The following is an 18,512-nucleotide window of genomic DNA, read 5'->3' on the forward strand; positions in this document are numbered from 1 at the left end:
CAGCAGCTAAGACCTTTTTTATTCACCATTCATAGTCTCTATATGTGAGAAAACTGAAATATAAATCATTTTGCATTATCACTGATCGTATCTTGTGGTCCATGATTGTAACTTTTGCAACAGTAAATAAAATGTGTAATGTAATGAAGCTGGAGATGTTAGCAGAAAGTTGTAGGCTGGACAAAGTTTTATTGTGAAACAGTGTGCGCCCATAGCACACCTACATTCCGGAAATTCAACTAAAGTAACACACAGCAAATATAACTTCAATTTAATTTTTAATTCATTTTTTTTATATAGTGCCAAATCACAGCAACAGTTGCCTCAATGCCTTTATATTTTAAGGTAAAGAACCTACAATAATACAGAGAAAACAGAAAACCCCAACAACCATATGACCCCTATGAGCAAGTAGGCGACAGTAGGAAGGGAAAGAAACCTCCAGCAGAACCAGGCTCAGGGAGGTACGGCCATTTGCCGAACGGTTGGGGTGAGGGAAGGAAGACGGGACTAAACACATGCTGTGGAAGAGAGCCAGAGACTAATAATAAGTAATGATTAAACGCAGAGAGGTATATAGATACATAGTGAGTGAAGACTTAACACTCAATGCATCATGGGAATCCCCCAGCAGCCTAGACCTATTTCAGCATAACTTAGGGAGGATTCAGGGTCACCAGATTTGGTTTCGCAAAAAGGAAAGTTCCTTCCTGAAGTGAGTGATTTTTTTTTAAAACATAAAGGTTTATCTGGCATTGCTGTGTTAGTGTTTGTTCTTCAACATCACACTGATCAAAGAAACGCGATTGTACCTGACCAGTCAGGCTGTTGGGGCGCCACAGCTGAAGAAAAAGTATTAAAGTAAGCTTCACTTATTAGAAGTAGTAGTACAAAGAAGGAGGAAGTCTGTGCAGGTGGATGAATGGGCCGAACATTTTATTACTTTTAGACTTACCTTGTGCTTTTGTCAGGAGTAGTTTTAGTTTTAGGTTTTGGAAGAGATCACTGATGATAACCACTTCTTAGAAGGTTTTTAGGCAGAAAGCTCTTTTTTCGTTTTTATATGACCATAACATTACAAGTTATATTAGTCACTTAAAGTGAGGGAGTTTTTCCTCAAGTTCTCAATGAATCATATAACAAACTCAAAATCCCCTGTGTGGATCTGCATGGCTTGTTACATATTAGTGTAACATGATTAACCTTCATATGGCCATCCAGTAATGTTGGTAGATGGCTCATTTTTTTGTCTCATAAAGAATTAAATGAGAAATTTTTATTGGAGAAATGGATATTGAGATGGATTCACCAAAATAGGTGAAATGTATGCATGTCTCGTGCATCTTTTGCGCACCTGTGTCTTCCAAGCTGGCTAGCCAACTACTTGTGGGCGTGTCTTGCAGAGTTACCTGAATTTCATTCAGACTTGAAATATCTGTGAATCCCAGAGCTTCTGGACAGATTACAGATAACACAGTTGAACTCTGGGCAGTTTGTTAATAATAACAGCTCTTCCTCCCATGCCTTTGAAATGAAGGTAGATCAAAGCTGGTCCTCCTGTGCTTCTCAGGGAGTTCAGCTGTAACTCAGCAGGGGAGCCGCCAAGGCTGTAGCCGGCACTATCTTTCCTGCCATCGCACTTTCAAAGGTTTGTGGTCAGCATCTGTCCGTCTTCAGTTTTAGAGGTATTAACACTTGTTAGGAAGCTTTTAAAGCACTTAACGGAGGCTAATACGGTGGACTTGAGTTGCAAACAACAACAACAAAACTAAAAACACAGCATTTCAGGGAACACAGTACACAACATTTCACTTTGTGGAAAAGGTTGTGACTGCATTTCTTTCTCGCCAACGCCGTCTCTCCTCTCCTACTCTTCACCATCCCCCAGCACACACATACACACACAAACACTGTGAATCAGACATAAACACAGTCAAACGAGAGGAGAGAAACTATCACAAGGGTAATTGACAGCAAAGGCTTTTGCATCCAGATGAAGTGCAACAAGAGTGCATAAATTAGATAAATAACAAATGAAATGTTTTGGTTTATTTTAATTTACTGCTTTTTTTTTTTTGCCTATTTGGAGGTGAATCTCTGGAGCGCTGGAACTATTGATCAGCAAGATCCCTGTACAGTTTAAGCTTGTCACTTTAAAACCACAGTCTTCTTTTATATTTCCAGGTAGCCTGCTGTTATAGTGGTTCGGAAGAGGTTTGAAGACGCCTTTGTGTGATTGTTAGTAATCTGAGTCACAGGAAATAAGTACTTGCTTTTAGTATGTGTGATACTTCAAAAGTTGCAGTATTTGCATTTTATGTGCTCTTACTTTCAGTTCTCAGCTGGAGGATGTGTAAAATGGACATTTCTGCTATGAGAATAGCATTTTGGAGTGCTGTGTACAGTCACTAGGGTACAATAAGTACTCACCATCTGAATATATTCTCAAGTAATTTTCCCAGCATTGTCGTAATTGCTTATGTCCAGTGTATGTGAAGGCTAAAAAGCTGCAGCTTCACGGTTGTATTATCCCATTAAAAATTGCACACTGCTGTGTAGAGTAATAACAACATGCCAAAAGCTGCAGCAGTCTCTTCACAATGAAACAACTAATAATCACTAGTAAACCTTAGTGAACAACAGCCACGGGGAATGGGGAATGAAGACGAGCAAAATATAAGGCCATTTAACAAACAAAAGCAGCCGCGGCAAACAGATTAAGTATTTCAGATTTTCTAAAGTTATAGTCAGTAAATATAAATTGCGTGAATCCTTCACTCACGCCACGCATAGGCACTTGTGAGCACCGAAGTCATGCCCAAACACACCTAAAGCAGCTGCCAAGAAATTCGACACCTCTCAGTGTGTCGCACGGCAAACAATTGTCTAATCCTGAGTGAAATATTGTTTTCCATTTCATTATCATACAAAACAGGTGCAGCCTTCAGCAAACACCGTACCCATGAGACTCATTCAAAGCTTTGCAACATTTTGTCAAATACCGCTTCAGACGTAATAGAAAGCACACGAACAGCATCTGACAAAGATCCTCTTTCTCTGCCAAACTCCTCTTAAGGTAAATTATTTTATATTCCATTTAAAAAAAGCAATCATCCTTAAAACTGGGGACATTTCTCACATCATCAATAGATTTTCTCCACTTACTTCATGGCAAATTATTTTTTAAGACTGAACGTTAAGATTAAATGGCCTGTTGAAAGGGACAATTTTTCCCTGTTTTTTTTCCTCCCCCCTCTAATCATGAATCCCTAGCTGCTAATATTTAAATCAGTTTCTTCTGCAAAAGATATCCGATTTAACTCCCTGCTCATTAGCAACACTTCAAATCCTCCCTGTATCACATCTCTTTTTGCTTTTTAGTCGATCCCGTGGAACAGCAACCCTTGCTCCCTTGTCTCATTCTCCCTCTCCTTGCTCTCTAGTTGCTCTTCCCCCTGAGGACAGCGCATGAAGGTGACTGGCCTTGCCCTTTTACCTACCAGCGCATATCTGTTTTATGCAAAGTAGTAGCAACAGCAGGTTGAGTGGGTGTTTAATTGAGATGGACAACAAAGTAAGCTTTACTGGTTACACCGGAGAGAACTATAAGGATTGTCACTTCCTACATTTTAGCCAGTAACATAATATAGGACCTGTGAGGGTTTGATGTCTTTGGGATGTCATTTTCTCCGTAAGTGGGATAAAAGCAAACAGAACAGTGCTTGTTCTGGAATGAAGCATGACTGGAATGAAGCCACCTCCCTTAGGGTGGCCAGATTAAAAATTGCAACACTGAACACACGGGGAGGAATTGCAAAGCATGGCAAAAGAGTATGCTGAAAAAGGGAGATGGGAGGGAAAGGGGGTTGTGTTATTGACACAAAGATTAAATGGATCTCCCTGTAAAACTGCTGGATGAAAATCACTTCTTTCCCTGGTTGATCACACGCCCAAATGATCGTTACTGAAATAAATATGAGAGTTTGGATCACATGGGTAAATCAATATGCTTGTTAGACTCTTACATCAGAGAATTAAAAGCTAGAGGAGTGTGTAATAGCGTGTTACCATGGTACAGCTTCAGTGCCATGCCACAAATGTTTGTCTGAGTCTGTGTGTTTTTGTGTGTGTGTGTGTGTGTGTGTGTGTGTGTGAAGAAGTGGGGTAATGATAATCACTGTGGTACTTTATGCCCTTTTGTGGCCCTCAATTTAAAAAATTAAAAGGGAGTCACACTATTGCTTAAAGGGACAATCCAATTATCAGCGCGAGAGGAAGTAAAAGTGCTTGAAGGTGTACCTCTTTAATGTAAGGGGTTAAAAAATAAGAAAAAACTTAATTATTCAGGAATCACTAATTGTTATTGCTTGGCTTTAGTTCCACAAAGCCCAGAGCTGGGGGATTTGTGTGCAGGATGGTGCTGCTTCAGTGACTGCCATTTGGGAATTTTGGAAAACTGAGAGAAAATGAGTTGCTATATCTTTGGGATGAGGATGCGTTTCTTTGATTAAAACTGACAGCAGCATTAGAGGTGAAAGCACACTTGGGTATAAGGTATATTTTGCAGTTCAATTCAAATGTCCTAAATCACCAGTATAACCAGCAATATTATTTTTGGAAGATCCAGTTTGAACAGAGAGCAGTAATGTTGAGACCCAGTGGATTTCTTTCATTTTGTTCTTTGGAAATAATGGAAAATGGGGTTCTCGTTCCCTGCAGACAGAGTATAAGCTTAAAAATGCTATGCAAAACTGGCAGAAGATTGCATTTTCACCTTAAATCTGTTTTTATATTAAAAATGTAAAATAAAATTGGATCACTTGCATTGACTTTCACTATGCACTTCAGAGACGTTTTAGTTTCTTTCTCTTCATTTTTTTTTAGTTTTCAGTTTTATGACCCACAACTTTAGTGTTTGTTTAATTAAATTTAACATTTACTTTGGCAGACAGCTTGGTGTATCCCGCGTGGTATAAAGCGTACTTGTTTCTGTTCTGCAAACAGGAAAAGACTATAGACTAAACTAACTACGTAATTTCATTCTATGCACTGTTCTGTATTAAGCACAATATGCTTAATTGGATGCACTTCTTCATTACACTCTATTCCACTTCCTGTCAGCTGCCAGTTGAAGACAGGTTACCATGGTTACCCACCCTCGTTTGAGATGAACCAAGTGATGATTAACAAATTTCAAAGTAAAGTATATTATGCCTTGCAACATGAAACCAATTAAACTCTCAGAATGAAGAGTTATTCACATTAGAGCTCAGCTGCCTTGATCACGGTCCAGCAATATCCCACATTTCACTGTGGGATATTTATGCTGCCATAATGTCCAGTGCTGCTTTCCTATAAATATAATGCCCTTTGCACAGTATCAGTCACACATTGAGGTTTCTGACATATTAAAATATCCATATACTCATTAGTACATGACTACGGAATGTTACAAGGAAAACTATTCTGCAGCCTCTAACACTTCACACACTATTTCAAGGCCTTAAACTTCAAGGGTTTGGGTGTCACATGTTTGACAGACTGAGGCTAATTGAGAGGTGGGGTATAAGAGTACAAAGTTTTAAAAAAAGAAAAGAAAAGAAAAAGAAGCAGAGAGAAAGGAGTGAACATCTTTTGCTCAGCTTACTTTTTCCTTTGTCTAAAAACTTAAAGCTTTATATGATGCCAACATTTAATTTCATCTTAAATTAGATTGTATCGACTACTGTATATGCAATACACTAACAAACATGTTGGCATGATTTTATAGTCTGACTGCTATTACAGAGCCTACTAACAATACAAGGTGGCAGGGAGGTGCAGAAGTCAAACCTTTTCAACTCACCACCTAGGGGCCCTGTTGTGTGGTGTTTTCATGTTCTCCTTCTGCCTGAGTGGGCTCTCTCCAGGTGCTGCTCCCACTGTCCAAAGACATGCATGTTAGTTTAACTGGCAAATTCTAAATTCACTGCGGGTGTGAATGTGAGTGCGAATGGTTATTTGTCACTCTGTGTTAGCCCTGCGAATGAGACTGGTGACCTCTCCTGTGTACCCTAACTTTCACCCTGTAACAGCTGGGATCAGCCCCAGCACCCTCAAGACCTTGCAAGTGGCAGAAAGTAGATGGATAAAGTTACAATGATATTTGTTATTAACTTTCAAACTGTAATTTGATATCATGTTCATAACAAGGTAAAAACTGAATCTCACTCAGCTTGAGTTCTGCATGAAGATTTGGATCCGTGTCTCTGAGGTACTTTGATATGTTTGAGGTTTTTACTTATTGCCTGCGTGACTGAAATGTAAATTATCTCGATGTATGACTCGTCTCACTCGCTGTACCTGCACTTACTCCCCAATCTCTCCAATCCGTGTGGTACCTATGGTAACATCTGCACCCACAGTACAATAGAAAAACACTATCATCAAGCTTTTATTGACTTTTGCCATCTATATTGTGAAACACCAATTACTTTGACACATTTAAATTGCACTGAAATCAAATTTTCACCAATATTAGTCACACTGAGTAAAAATAAATGCTGTAAGCAGCACAAAATTTCCAGACCTACAATTTCTCCTTCCATAAATGATGTCTGTTAGCTCAGTTTCCTGTTGTAATGATCCAATTTCATTTTTATTATGTTTCGAGCATTATTATTCTTATTTTTTTATTAATTTTTTTGTCAATTTCTAACCAAAAATCAACCAAAATTTAATGGCGAATATGTTTTTTTTTCTTCTTCTTTCTTTTCTTCTAAATTTCCAAGTACTGCAGTTTACTTTAATATCATGATACTGCATCCGTAATAGGAAAAAGTTTTATTGATGTTACACAAATCAGTTATTGTTTAACTTTGTTAAAACGAAAAATGATAGAGATGGGCGGCATAGCACCGTTGCCTCACAGCAAGACGGTCCAGTCTTGGGCCTTTCTGTTTCCATGTTCTGCGTGGGTTCTCTCCAGGCATTCCAGCTTCCTCCCACACTCCGAAAACATGCATGGGATTAGGTTAATAAGTGATACTAAATTGGCTGTAGGTGTGAATGTGAGATGAATAGTTGGCTATTTATATATGCTAGCCCTGAGACAGACTGGCAACCTGTCGAGAGTGTATCCTGCCTCGCCACCCTGGTTAGGTTCCAGCGCCTTGCGACACTGAAATAGATGATCGTTAGAAAATGCATGGAAGCATGGATGACAAAAGACTAGACCTCAGAATTCGCTCTTAGAGAATGAAAATCTCTGCCAATCAGAGGGAATTAATCAACGATTGGCTCTTACTTCTGCCAGAACTTTGAAAGTAGCACAGTAATGCAGTGTTTACATTTAATATGATCGCTGTCTAAACTGTACACTATTAGGTTATAGAAGAATTACAAGAATATCAGGTTAAGATGTTTATGTAATGACCATTTAAACTGCATCCTCTTTGGACGGTACCTCAAGTGTCTTGTGTCTTGCCTCACGTGTATACATTAGGCAACCAGTCATCTTCGCCCCCTGTGTCAGTGACTAAATGCTGGGTGGGATGTCAGAGGGCTGCTCTTCACTTTGATGATGATTCACTGTGGCATGGTGCCTTTGATCCTCTCCCCAGCTTTGTGAATAAAGAATACACTTTGATTGACGCTGCGCACATTATGGCCGTTTGAGAGTTGGCAGAGGAGAAAAAGACATGTCTGTCATGTTGAAAAGCCCCTTGTCTCTGCTGCTAAGGGCCAAGTTGGAGGAAAAACACTTTTGAGCTGCTTTCAACATCTAACCCTATACAATGCCTATTATTGGAGCCTATCCTGCACAGCAGCTATCTATCCTTTGTCATGTGCAGCATGTTTGATTCAATAGTGTTTGATCAACACCCACGGCTATTTAAAAGCGAAGACAGCCCAAATACAGATTGGGTTAGTTACAGTTATGGGCTGAAATGAACCTTCAGTGCTTATCACACACACACAATGTGACATGGCAAAGTAGAATAAGGATCAGCCTTAATCAACCATAATGGGTGATAAAATGAGCTTAGCTACTGCTACAAATCACAGCCTTCTTCTTAGTTTCAGATCCTTCTCAGTATTCTAACCCAGTGCAACCTTATACGCAATCACAAGCATATTATACAGGGATAACAAGAAAACAAGAGAATAGCGATATAAGAGCAGCTAGTAACGTACAAACCTAGTATATTGTGTTTTGACGAATTGATGTCTCTGCTTTGAATTGCACAAAATAGATGGAAAAGGACTAAACCTGCCAAAAATGACAACAGAAAGCAAAATAAATGTGTTCACAATTTGAATTCACCACCACAGCAATTCATTAGGAATAATAGAAATACACTGTAAATAATGTATCGCACAAGAGCTTAAGTCTCTGGTGGTTATAGAACATTGTGTCACACTGAGTCTTCAGCGCAACTGGGGAAATCAAGCAGTCAGCTTTGAATGCAGCTGGGTTTGTTATTGGTCCCAGTAGGGAACGTGAGACACGTTTTAACATGTATTCAGGGATCTGGGGATTTAATACCTTTCCGTGTTATAATCAGCGCAGGATATATTCGATCAGTGTGTGGTTACCGAACATTGTGAAGCTGTGAAATACGGTATAAAGGTGTGACCTACAGATTGCAATCCTTTCAGCAGCCTTTCAGGCAAGAAAAGATGGAGTTTTCTGAGAGCTTTCATGCGTTTGCACGTGCTCACTCACATACACAGTGCATGTGTGTTAAGTTACTGTGTGTGTGCACAAGCATTTGTTCAGCTGAGCTGTGCTGAGCTGTACCCTGTGTACTGAGAAAATTCAAAGCAATCTGCTATCTCTCCTGAACCTAGCCAAGCGCTGACTGTAACACAAAGGACAGCGCAGAACACCTGCTGAGATGATGGAGATGGCTTGCAGCCAAGACAGCATATGGGTCTCATTCTGGTCCTAATGAAGACAACCTGACATAAATATCGGACAAAACGGCCCACTCTCGAGACCTGCGCTGTCCCACTGCAACGTTGCTGACATTGACGTAAACATTTGATCATCCTGGAGGTTTTGAGGCAGGAGGAAGCATGGAGAGACAGAGAAACTGGCAGTGTAATGCGATATGTTTAATGCATAACAATACAGTTTCCAAAAAGCATAAACAGCTCAGTGTTCTTTGAAACCTACAGGTAAGGGAGCACACCATCCACTGTTGCAGGATGAAATGTTTTTGCTGCTGTAAACAAGCGCAAGCCCACAACCTTTACTGAGTGTGTGAAGTGTCAGAACACCTCAGTGTTAAAAGAGAAGCTTCTCGGCGCTTGAAAGACTTTACTTTTCTCAAGCTCTGAATCTGTGTCAAAAAAAAAGACAAACATCAATCCAGCAGGAACATGGGTAATTAAGCGAAGTCAGAGCTTGAAAAGGTTCTGTTTTCAGGCTCATTTTCAAAAGCAGCACCTGCACACTACACCATTTAAAACGAGTATAGGGCTTTGAATTGATTTTTTCTTTTGTTTTGTTTTTTTCCACATGGTAGAGAGTGAAAGAATCCTGTGCCAAAGCCCTGTTCTTTGGCTTAAACTGACCTCCTTCACTGATTTTCAGGACAAACAGAACAGCAAAGCAAACATGTCACTTGATGCCCCAACCTCTGGTCCTGTTGTGATCAGTGTGGACGTCTGCAGCCAGTCAGAGAGGCTAACTGTTAAAATAACTGCCTGACAAGGAAGCTCTGGCTGTTTAGAGAGATAATGGCCTGGACCACAGACACAATAATAGCCTCCCTCTGTGAAGAAATGTTGTCCTGCCAGTTCACAGCCCCCCGTGGTGCCTATTTATAGTAAACCATAATTAATACGCAGTATAATTGAAGCTTCTGAGTAGAGCTGAAACATACAGACTCCTATAAATAGAGGCCCCCTGCGCCAACGGGAGGGGAGGAAAAAGTCATGCAGAGATGTGAAATCGCAGCTGTCAAATCTCATATCAGTGGACATTTCTTTTCTTTTTTTTTTCTAATTCAGCGTTAACTAATCTTCAGCCTTGAGAAATACATTATAAATTCTGAGCGGAATATGCTAAGCAGAGCAGTGCTCCTCTGTCATCACTTCACGCAGACAAAGAGATTTTTTTACAGTCTGTGGCAGATGGGATTAATAATAATCTAATATTGTCAAAGTTCATCAGCTTCCTGCTTCGTAGGGTGCACCAGCAGCAACGAATCACAGCGATGACATCTTGGTATCCATGTTTCGCAGCTCAAGTCATAATTCCTCCAAGGTTCAAACCATCCAATTTGGCACTCTCATATTATCACTCCGGCCGTAATCCGTTCATTAGCGAAACAATCTCAAAGTCTTTTTTGATAATTAATGGCATTTAGATGATGATTCGATGTACGGTATATGTGGAAGCAGTCTTCCTTATAGCATGTTAATGATCCACAGCATTCTGCTAATCAGTCAATTAATCACCATCTTATGAATTTAATCTCTTACTTAGGCCCTGTTCTACATAATGGGTTTTAAACATTCAAATCCATGCTTGGATTACAAATGAGGCGCACTCTGGTACCGTGCACTCAAACTGGGCTTCCACTGGCAGTCCTTGATTTGACATGTTATTAGATAACATGTTGTTTTTGTATTCTTCAGCAAAATGGGGTATAACCCTGTGCACCCTTTTAAATTCTTGCAGGGGTGCCATTAAAAGCTGCATTTTTCTGTATGTGCTTTTAGGGTGTACACGGTGCAGTTCATGTTTTCTAAGGGGGGTATTTTCTGATGAAAAACAACCTCTCTGCAATCTTTGGATCTCATTCAAAAAGCTCAAAAGCCCATTTTTGCTTTAGTGATTTCACACAGCGGGTGTGAAAACAAGCTCATGTTTATTTATGTCATACTTAAATCTCTCATATCAAGAGCACAGTTAGTCAAACTAGGAGTAAAGTCCCAGTTTCTAAATTACAATAGTAAAGTCCACAGTGGTGGATCACTTTTAATGCATGTTTCGATTGGCTTTTTGCAGAGAAAGCAATCAATATTACTAAAAGGCTTGCCATTGTTTTGCTAAAGTGGTCAGAAAGGGGCTTGGGCAGGAAATTTAGGCTTTGACTTTCCATTTTTGTTAGAAACACAGTTGGCATATTCGAGGTTGGAGTATTTCTTGTTTTAGTGTTTTCCCAACTTTGGTACTACTTTCAAAGGCAAACTTTTATTTAAAAAAAGACAGTTTAAGAGTGGCTGTTGAAAGCACTGCTTTTACTAACTATTTTATATCATGTAGGCTGTGTGGAGGGCAAAGGCAGTACCGAAATGCAAGATAACCAAAACAAAGAAAATCAAACCTTCAGCTCAACAAGGACCACATACTGCAAGCGAGGACACAACCAGGAGGGACAACATAACAAAGAGGAAAGGAAGACTTAGAGAATATATACATACTAGGTAATTAGGGAAATGGGAAAACAAACACTGAGACTAAGACATAAGAATTTGACAGAACTAAACAGGGGCATGACTGGAGAGACAGAGACATAAACGAACAGGGAGACTTTCACAGAAGACGCTGAGGACAAGACACAGAGACAAAACTAGGGCATGAAAAGAAATTAACATAATCAAATATGAAACCATCAACTAGAAATATAAATAACAAAACTCTGAGGCACTAGGAGAGTACATCATAGACAGAAGGTCATGGGACTCAAACATTAACCGTAAAGACATATGATAGAACATGTGCACAGAACTATAATACAACGATAATTAAAAATGAGAAAGACCTAGAAAAAACTCAAAACACTTGGTCAATAACCCAGGGACCATGACATTTTCATAATGATTTACTAATGCATTATACACTCAAGTTGCTATTTGTGTTAACGAGCAGTTGAACAACCCAGTACCACCTCTTAAACTGCTCATAAACCCAAACATCAGGTGGCTGTGGGAGAGCGAGTCATCTACTAATTGCAAGGTTTGTGGGTCAGTCCTCTGGCTTCTCTAGTCTACATGCCCAAGTATCCTTGGCCAAGATGCTGAACCCCAAGTTCCTCCTGATTTGTTCATCAGAGTGTGACTATTGTAGATAGAAAGCACTTGGAGAAAAAGTGGCTGTATGAGTGTGTGTGAAAAAGACATGTTGTACACTGAAAAAAAGGCCATGTTGGATTTACTTGATTCAATAGTGGACATTTGTTGCACACAAATGTTTTGCTTTGGCAGAAACTTAAACAACTGAGTTAAATCAACACAACTTTTTCATATTCAATAAACCTGTGCATTTTGTGTTTCTAAAACGCGATTGAAACATGTTCAGATGAAGTAAGTTGAGCTCTTGGAATATTTTAATCCTTCACAATTTTGTCATTTTATTTCAACACTATTCAATAACTTTTACCCCAATACTACTTGGTCACTTAAATACTACATGTTGTCTTCATATTACATAATGTTCAACAAAGTCTAGATCCTGGTTACCATAAAAATTGAATGGATTTACAATGACTACCATCCTCTGGGTTGCAGGAGAGCTGGGAAATAACCCTGAAGTGATAGGTTACGAGGCAGGGTACACCCTGGACAGCTCACCAGTCTATCACATAGAAACAAACAACCATTTACACTTACATTCACAGATAATTTAGAATCATCAATTAACCTAGCTCTAATAGCTGCATGACTTTTAACTGTGGGAGGAAACCAGAATACCCAGAGAGAAACCACTGCAAACTAGCCAGAATGTGGATTTGAACCCAGGACCTTCTTACTGTGAAGCAACAGCACTAACCACCATGCCAACAATCTAGGAAACACAGGAAAGCTATGATTTCCTGTGTTTGATGCAGAATTTTTTTGTTTTTATCCTTGACAGGTTAATCCACAATAAATAGCAATAGCATGCACGTGGTGTGTGTGTAGTTCTCTGCCTCTTATAACTCCACTGATTTTCCTGCAGTTTGAAATCTTGTGCGATCTTGTGAATTTCATGAGTTCAGCAACTAACCACTCTTACTAGATTGTATCCTGTCATCTCAACAAGAACAAATTAAGTTTTTGAATTCCATGCAAATCCTACATGATTTAATTACGTTCATAGAAACATGAAATTATTGTGTTCAAATTACAAGGTAGACTTTTTTAATGTAACAACCACCCAATTTACTTTTTTTGGTATACCAAAAAAGAGTGCGAGACTGAAACCCATGCAGTGTTGCGGGATTTAACATTGCTATATTATTGACTTACTTCACTTGAACATGATATGAACAATTTAATCTACCCTCTCTGCATATCATGTAGTTTCTACACTATATAGTTACACCTAACTTTAAAGCATGAGGCAATTGTGTTAAATACACGCAAGATGCTTACGTAAATCCAAGAGCTGGCCAATCCCTTTTTTTCAGTGTATGGAAGCACTTTCTGTGCTTAAGTAGAGTAGGAAAGTCCTATTTACCATTTACATATAATCAGTCAGCTTAGTACTTTAAGGATGTAGTAATGCTTTAGATGAGTTGCTAAAGTTCAGAGCATTAGATGATTTATGTGACTTCAAACATGGCATGGTTGTTGGTGCCAGACTGGCTGCTGTTGTAATGCAATTTTCCTCCCATTCACCAAAGCTCAATCCAAAGGCATACCTTAGGGATTTGGTGGGATGTTAAATTCACATCATGGATGTGCAGCTTACAAATGAGCAGCATTTGTGTGATACTATCATGTCAATATGGAGCAAAATCTGCAGGGAATTGTTCTGTCACTTTATTGAATGAATGTCAGAAGAATTAAGATGGTACTGAAGGCTTGAAGTGTGTAGTACCAAAGAATATATATGACTCAACAACTTTTAGGGTCCAGATTTGGGAGAATACTAAACAAACCAGACAAAACCTACTCATCGATAACATAGTAAAGTATATAACTGAAGACCTAATGACTGAGAACATGAGAATTCATCAGTTCACATATTACTTCTTTATAACAAAAGAAAAGAAAAACAATCAATATCGGCTGGTACAATTTTTTTTGTGTCTATGATATTTTTTATTATATTGACATTTGTTGAAAATTTAATGATGCAAAGTAAAATAACTCCAGTTGTGTTTTCTGTTTTCCTGACAATAACAGGATATTTTCCACACTGCAGAAATTTTGAGCTAGACTTGCGTTAGCCAAACAACTTTTGTTTGTACGAGCAGCACACATTGAATGTTGCAGTCGTGTCTTGATTTGAAGCATACTTGGGCTGACAGAAACACTAATGTGATTTATGTGCGTTCTGCCTGAAGGATCCGGTGACAGGAGTAGGCAGAAATGAACAGAACAGAACAGAGTGACAGATAAACGCTAGTTCCCGCTCAATGTGAAACTCGACAAACTCAAACTGATTGAGACGTTTCTGCTCAATTAGCACATTTCACTTTCTTTTCTCAAACCTCGATTTTTCCTCTTTTTTTTCTCTTTTCTCCACGCTAATATTTAGACTTGCTGAGTTATTTATGGATGAGGTCAGTGCAGAAGGTAAGCTCCTGCTGGCTAGTTAAGTGCTTGGCATCTGTTTTTTTTTTTTTTTTTTTTTTATTAATTTTTAATTTATTTATTTATTTTTCACAGATGCCCACACAGCCTCCCCAAACCGAACCTGTCACACGCTCCGACACACACATCAGCTCAAATATTAAACAGGTCAAAACAGAAACACCTTGAAACATCATTCAGCAAAAAAACAGAGTGTGAAGAGTAATTGTAACTGGAGCTTAAACTGAAGGTAAAATGAAACATGGACAGCGTTATTATTATCAGTATCATTCATGATGCACTTTTTTTTCCCACAGAGAACGCATGAATGATAGCTGAAATGAAAATGTCGCTTTCTGTTCTGCAGTCACTGAAACAAAAGTCACCATAGCCGCTAAAAACATCCTGCTGCATACATGCTGCAATCGCACTTTCCTTGTTTCCTTGAAACTGCACCGAACTGACTCAATATATGTGCAGGAAATGAACGCTTTGCCGTCGTTTATCCCATTTACCCTTGCCTAGGAAGAAAATGCAGTGCCAAGCAATGTTTAAAAAAAAAAAGAAGAAATGAATGGAAAAAAAAGAAAGAAAGAGGCGTAGAGCAGTTAGCTACTGTGTGTGACTTTAAAATTGGCTTCTACAAGTTTCTGTAATAAATCCTCTATTAATTTAGCTCCAGAATTAAACTACAGGGTATTATGGCCCCAAATATGCTGAATATATTAACATTTCCACGGAAGCATATTAAGTCGTGCAACCAGATGTCATGTGACATATCACAGACAATAGAGAGGAAATAACATCCTGAAGCAGTTTTACATGTGCAATATGCTCTGTCCCATCAATAGTGAAACGGGCTATATTTGAGCCAAGCTGACACATTACTTGGCTCCTCATATGTGGAAGGCCGTTGGCAATGAAACTGTGTTATATGGCCCAGTAGTGCTGACAGGTTTCTTTCTCCTTCTCCTTCTCCTTCTCCTCTACCCCCCACCCCCCTCTTTATTTCTTCCTCCTTTAGGCTTTGGAGAGGCCGGCACGTGGCAAGAAGAGGAGGGGGTAGGATGGATCTTCAGCCCGGTGTAAGAGCCTCCCCCCGGGGAAGCCGGCGTCAGACGCAAGACCTCACGGGCCGTTGACCTGCTGTCTCCGTGATTTATGGCGGCTGGGGGCCTCTGGTCACTGCAGACTCCTCTCCTCTCTCTCCTCCACTTCCCTTCACGCACACTGCAGGACCGCAAGGAGCCACACACACTGCACCACCGTCCACAGGAGCATTCAAAAAGGGATTCCTCGCACATGCCAAGCTGCACCACAAGCGTGCATATATCCACTGCATACAAAAATAAACACCCCCATAAACATTCCTACACTGCGGCACCGTGCCCCGCCATCCAGTCACATGTCCATTAGACAAAGCCTGCTCTCAGAGTCGGCTCCATTTGACGGCGTGTGGATTACGATCAGTTATGGTGTGTCAGCTGTGGAGCCCTTGGTGTAGCTGCTGCTCAGGGGCAGAGCTGGATCAATGGAAGTGCGCTGAGTAACGAGGCGATGTCCCTGTTTTCGCGTGGTCCGGGAGCAATCAGCAATTAGCATCGTACCCCACACAGAGCTCTGCTTCTACGCTGCAATAATCATCGTCCTCTATGGACTATTAGTGCAGTGACTTATTTTATTATGAAATAAACTGTAGCAGGACAACTGCTCCTGTGCACACAACATCTGTCAGAGCACCTTAAATACCATTTTTCCCCCTCCAGCCTTAAAGGTTTGGAGTGTCCAGACTACTTTATTATTATTTTTACAAGCTGTGGCCTGACAGTGAGAGCCAAGAGGTGCCCTCGCCATGGTGTTGCCACCCCCAGACAAACGCCACGTTTGCCTGACCACCTTCGTCATCATGACCAGCATGGCCTTCATGGATGCCTACCTGGTGGAGCAGAACCAGGGTCCCAGGAAAATCGGTGTGTGCATAATAGTGCTAGTCGGGGATGTGTGCTTTCTCATAGTGCTACGATATGTGGCAGTTTGGGTCGGTGCTGAGGTGCGCACCGCCCGACGAGGATACGCCATGATCCTGTGGTTTCTGTACATCTTTGTGCTGGAGATCAAACTCTACTTTGTCTTCCAGAATTGCAAGGCTGACAGGAAAAGTCTGGAGACAGTAGCACGGAAAGCATTGACGTTACTATTATCCGTGTGTGTGCCTGGGTTATACTTAGTTTTAGTGGCTCTGGATAGCATGGAATATGTGAGAACTTTCCGGAAGAAGGAGGACATGAGGAGTCGTCTCTTCTGGGTGGCTCTGGATCTTCTGGACCTGCTGGATATCCAAGCTAACCTGTGGGAGCCCCAGCGGACAGGCCTGCCCATCTGGGCTGAGGGCCTGATGTTCTTCTACTGCTACATCCTGCTGCTTATTCTGCCCTGTGTGTCGCTCAGTGAAATCAGCATGCAGGGGGAGCACATGTCACCCCAGAAAATGATGCTGTACCCTGTCCTAAGCCTGGTCACCATAAACGTGGTCACTATCCTCATACGTGGTGTAAACATGGTGTTGTTTCAGGACAGTCGGGTCTCCACAATCTTCGTCGGGAAGAACGTGGTGGCCATCGCGACCAAGGCCTCCACCTTCCTGGAGTATCGCAGACAGGTGAAAGAGTTCCCCCACCCACAGAATGCAATGGCACTAGAGCTGCAGCAGAACTCAGTCAGCCACACACAGCCACTGCCCAACGCCACCAGTTTGCCACACGAACCCTCACCGGCGCAGGATGTCATCGACACATGACCGCCAGCGCTAGACTCAGCAACAGTACAAAATAAGTGAAAGCTCTAGGAGTGGAGGACAGAGAATAGAGAAATCAGCTGCATGACAGGATGATATTCTGCTCTTGTCAAGCCCACACGAACTGCTGTGAAACCATAAAAGAGATTTTTAGCATCACCTGCCTGTCAGAATATACTGTAAACCTACACTTGACTGAGTGCAGCGAGCAGACTTTTCAAGTCAAAACAAGTTTTTATCGTGCTGTTGTATTTTTAATTGTCTCAAATGTTTTAAAAGTTCAAACTTTATTTAGAGACAATCTCCACACTGCTCTGACCAGTGACATTAAGTCGTGTAAAATGGACAGCTGGTTCCCCTTCAGTGAGTATCTTGCTTTTTGTTTTTAAAGGTCACTTTTATGACAGCGCATCTGTGGCATTTCCTTTGAATTCCAGCGCCAAAGGACATACCACTCAGCGTGAAGCACTGATGGAAAAGAGGAGCAGAGAGTTACAAGGGTCATTCATGAGAGGCTATCTGTTCTGGCTATCTGTGCTAGAGCAAGGTTGATGGCTTCTATGTTTGGGTCTGCTGAGGAAGGTTCTCTGTGGGAAATGCTACAGACCAAAAGTCTGATCAAAGCACCGGTGCAAATCACTATACCATCCACTGCAGGCATCCCAGAGTGCGTTAAAGTGAAACGATATGTGTTTGTGTGCATGCGTGCACGCGAGAGTGTGTATGTCCGAAGGGCTTGCGTGGTGACCACGGGAGGTTTAGCGTATTTCAAGTTGTTTTGGAGCAGATGAAAGTGTTTGATGGGTGTGACGAACTGCAAATGAAACAAAAATATGTAGATGTCAGAAGCGAAATAAGACAATGGGGGAAAGATACTCCTTGTTTCCTGTACTGTACATTCCTTTAAAACTATCTCAAGCCTTGAGAATCCCAAGTATGCCTCACAAGAGAATTGACAAACATAAAGAAATAAAATAACACAGAAAAAATACATTTCAGATGTTATTCAGTTCATTATTATTATTATTATTATTATTATTATTATTATTATTATTATTATTATTATGTACATTCTTTACATGTTGGAGGTCAATGATGTTTTAATAAAAGTAGAAATTAATAATAACAAGATGGTGGTTTCTTTTTTCGGTGCTGAGTATAATTAAATAAATATAGGGTTTTAAAGATTATTTGGTGCTTCTGTTATATTTTGAGAGCAACA

General features: G+C 40.4%; 1 protein-coding gene across 1 annotated transcript in view; it reads left to right on the forward strand.

Moving 5' to 3' along the window:
• Positions 1-18,268, forward strand: part of tmem121ab (transmembrane protein 121Ab) — a 50,999-nt gene extending 32,731 nt beyond the window's left edge. Inside the window, exon 2 of the mRNA XM_006792605.2 lies at positions 15,521-18,268. Coding sequence (XP_006792668.1) covers positions 16,349-17,293 — 945 coding nt within the window. The 5' untranslated portion in view covers positions 15,521-16,348 and the 3' untranslated portion in view covers positions 17,294-18,268. The remainder of the gene's footprint in view (positions 1-15,520) is intronic.
• The last annotated feature ends 244 nt before the right edge of the window (positions 18,269-18,512 follow it).

This window comes from Neolamprologus brichardi, chromosome 15 (genome assembly GCF_056152115.1).
Source record: "Neolamprologus brichardi isolate AB-2024 chromosome 15, ASM5615211v1, whole genome shotgun sequence".
NCBI classification, from domain to species: Eukaryota; Metazoa; Chordata; class Actinopteri; order Cichliformes; family Cichlidae; genus Neolamprologus; species Neolamprologus brichardi.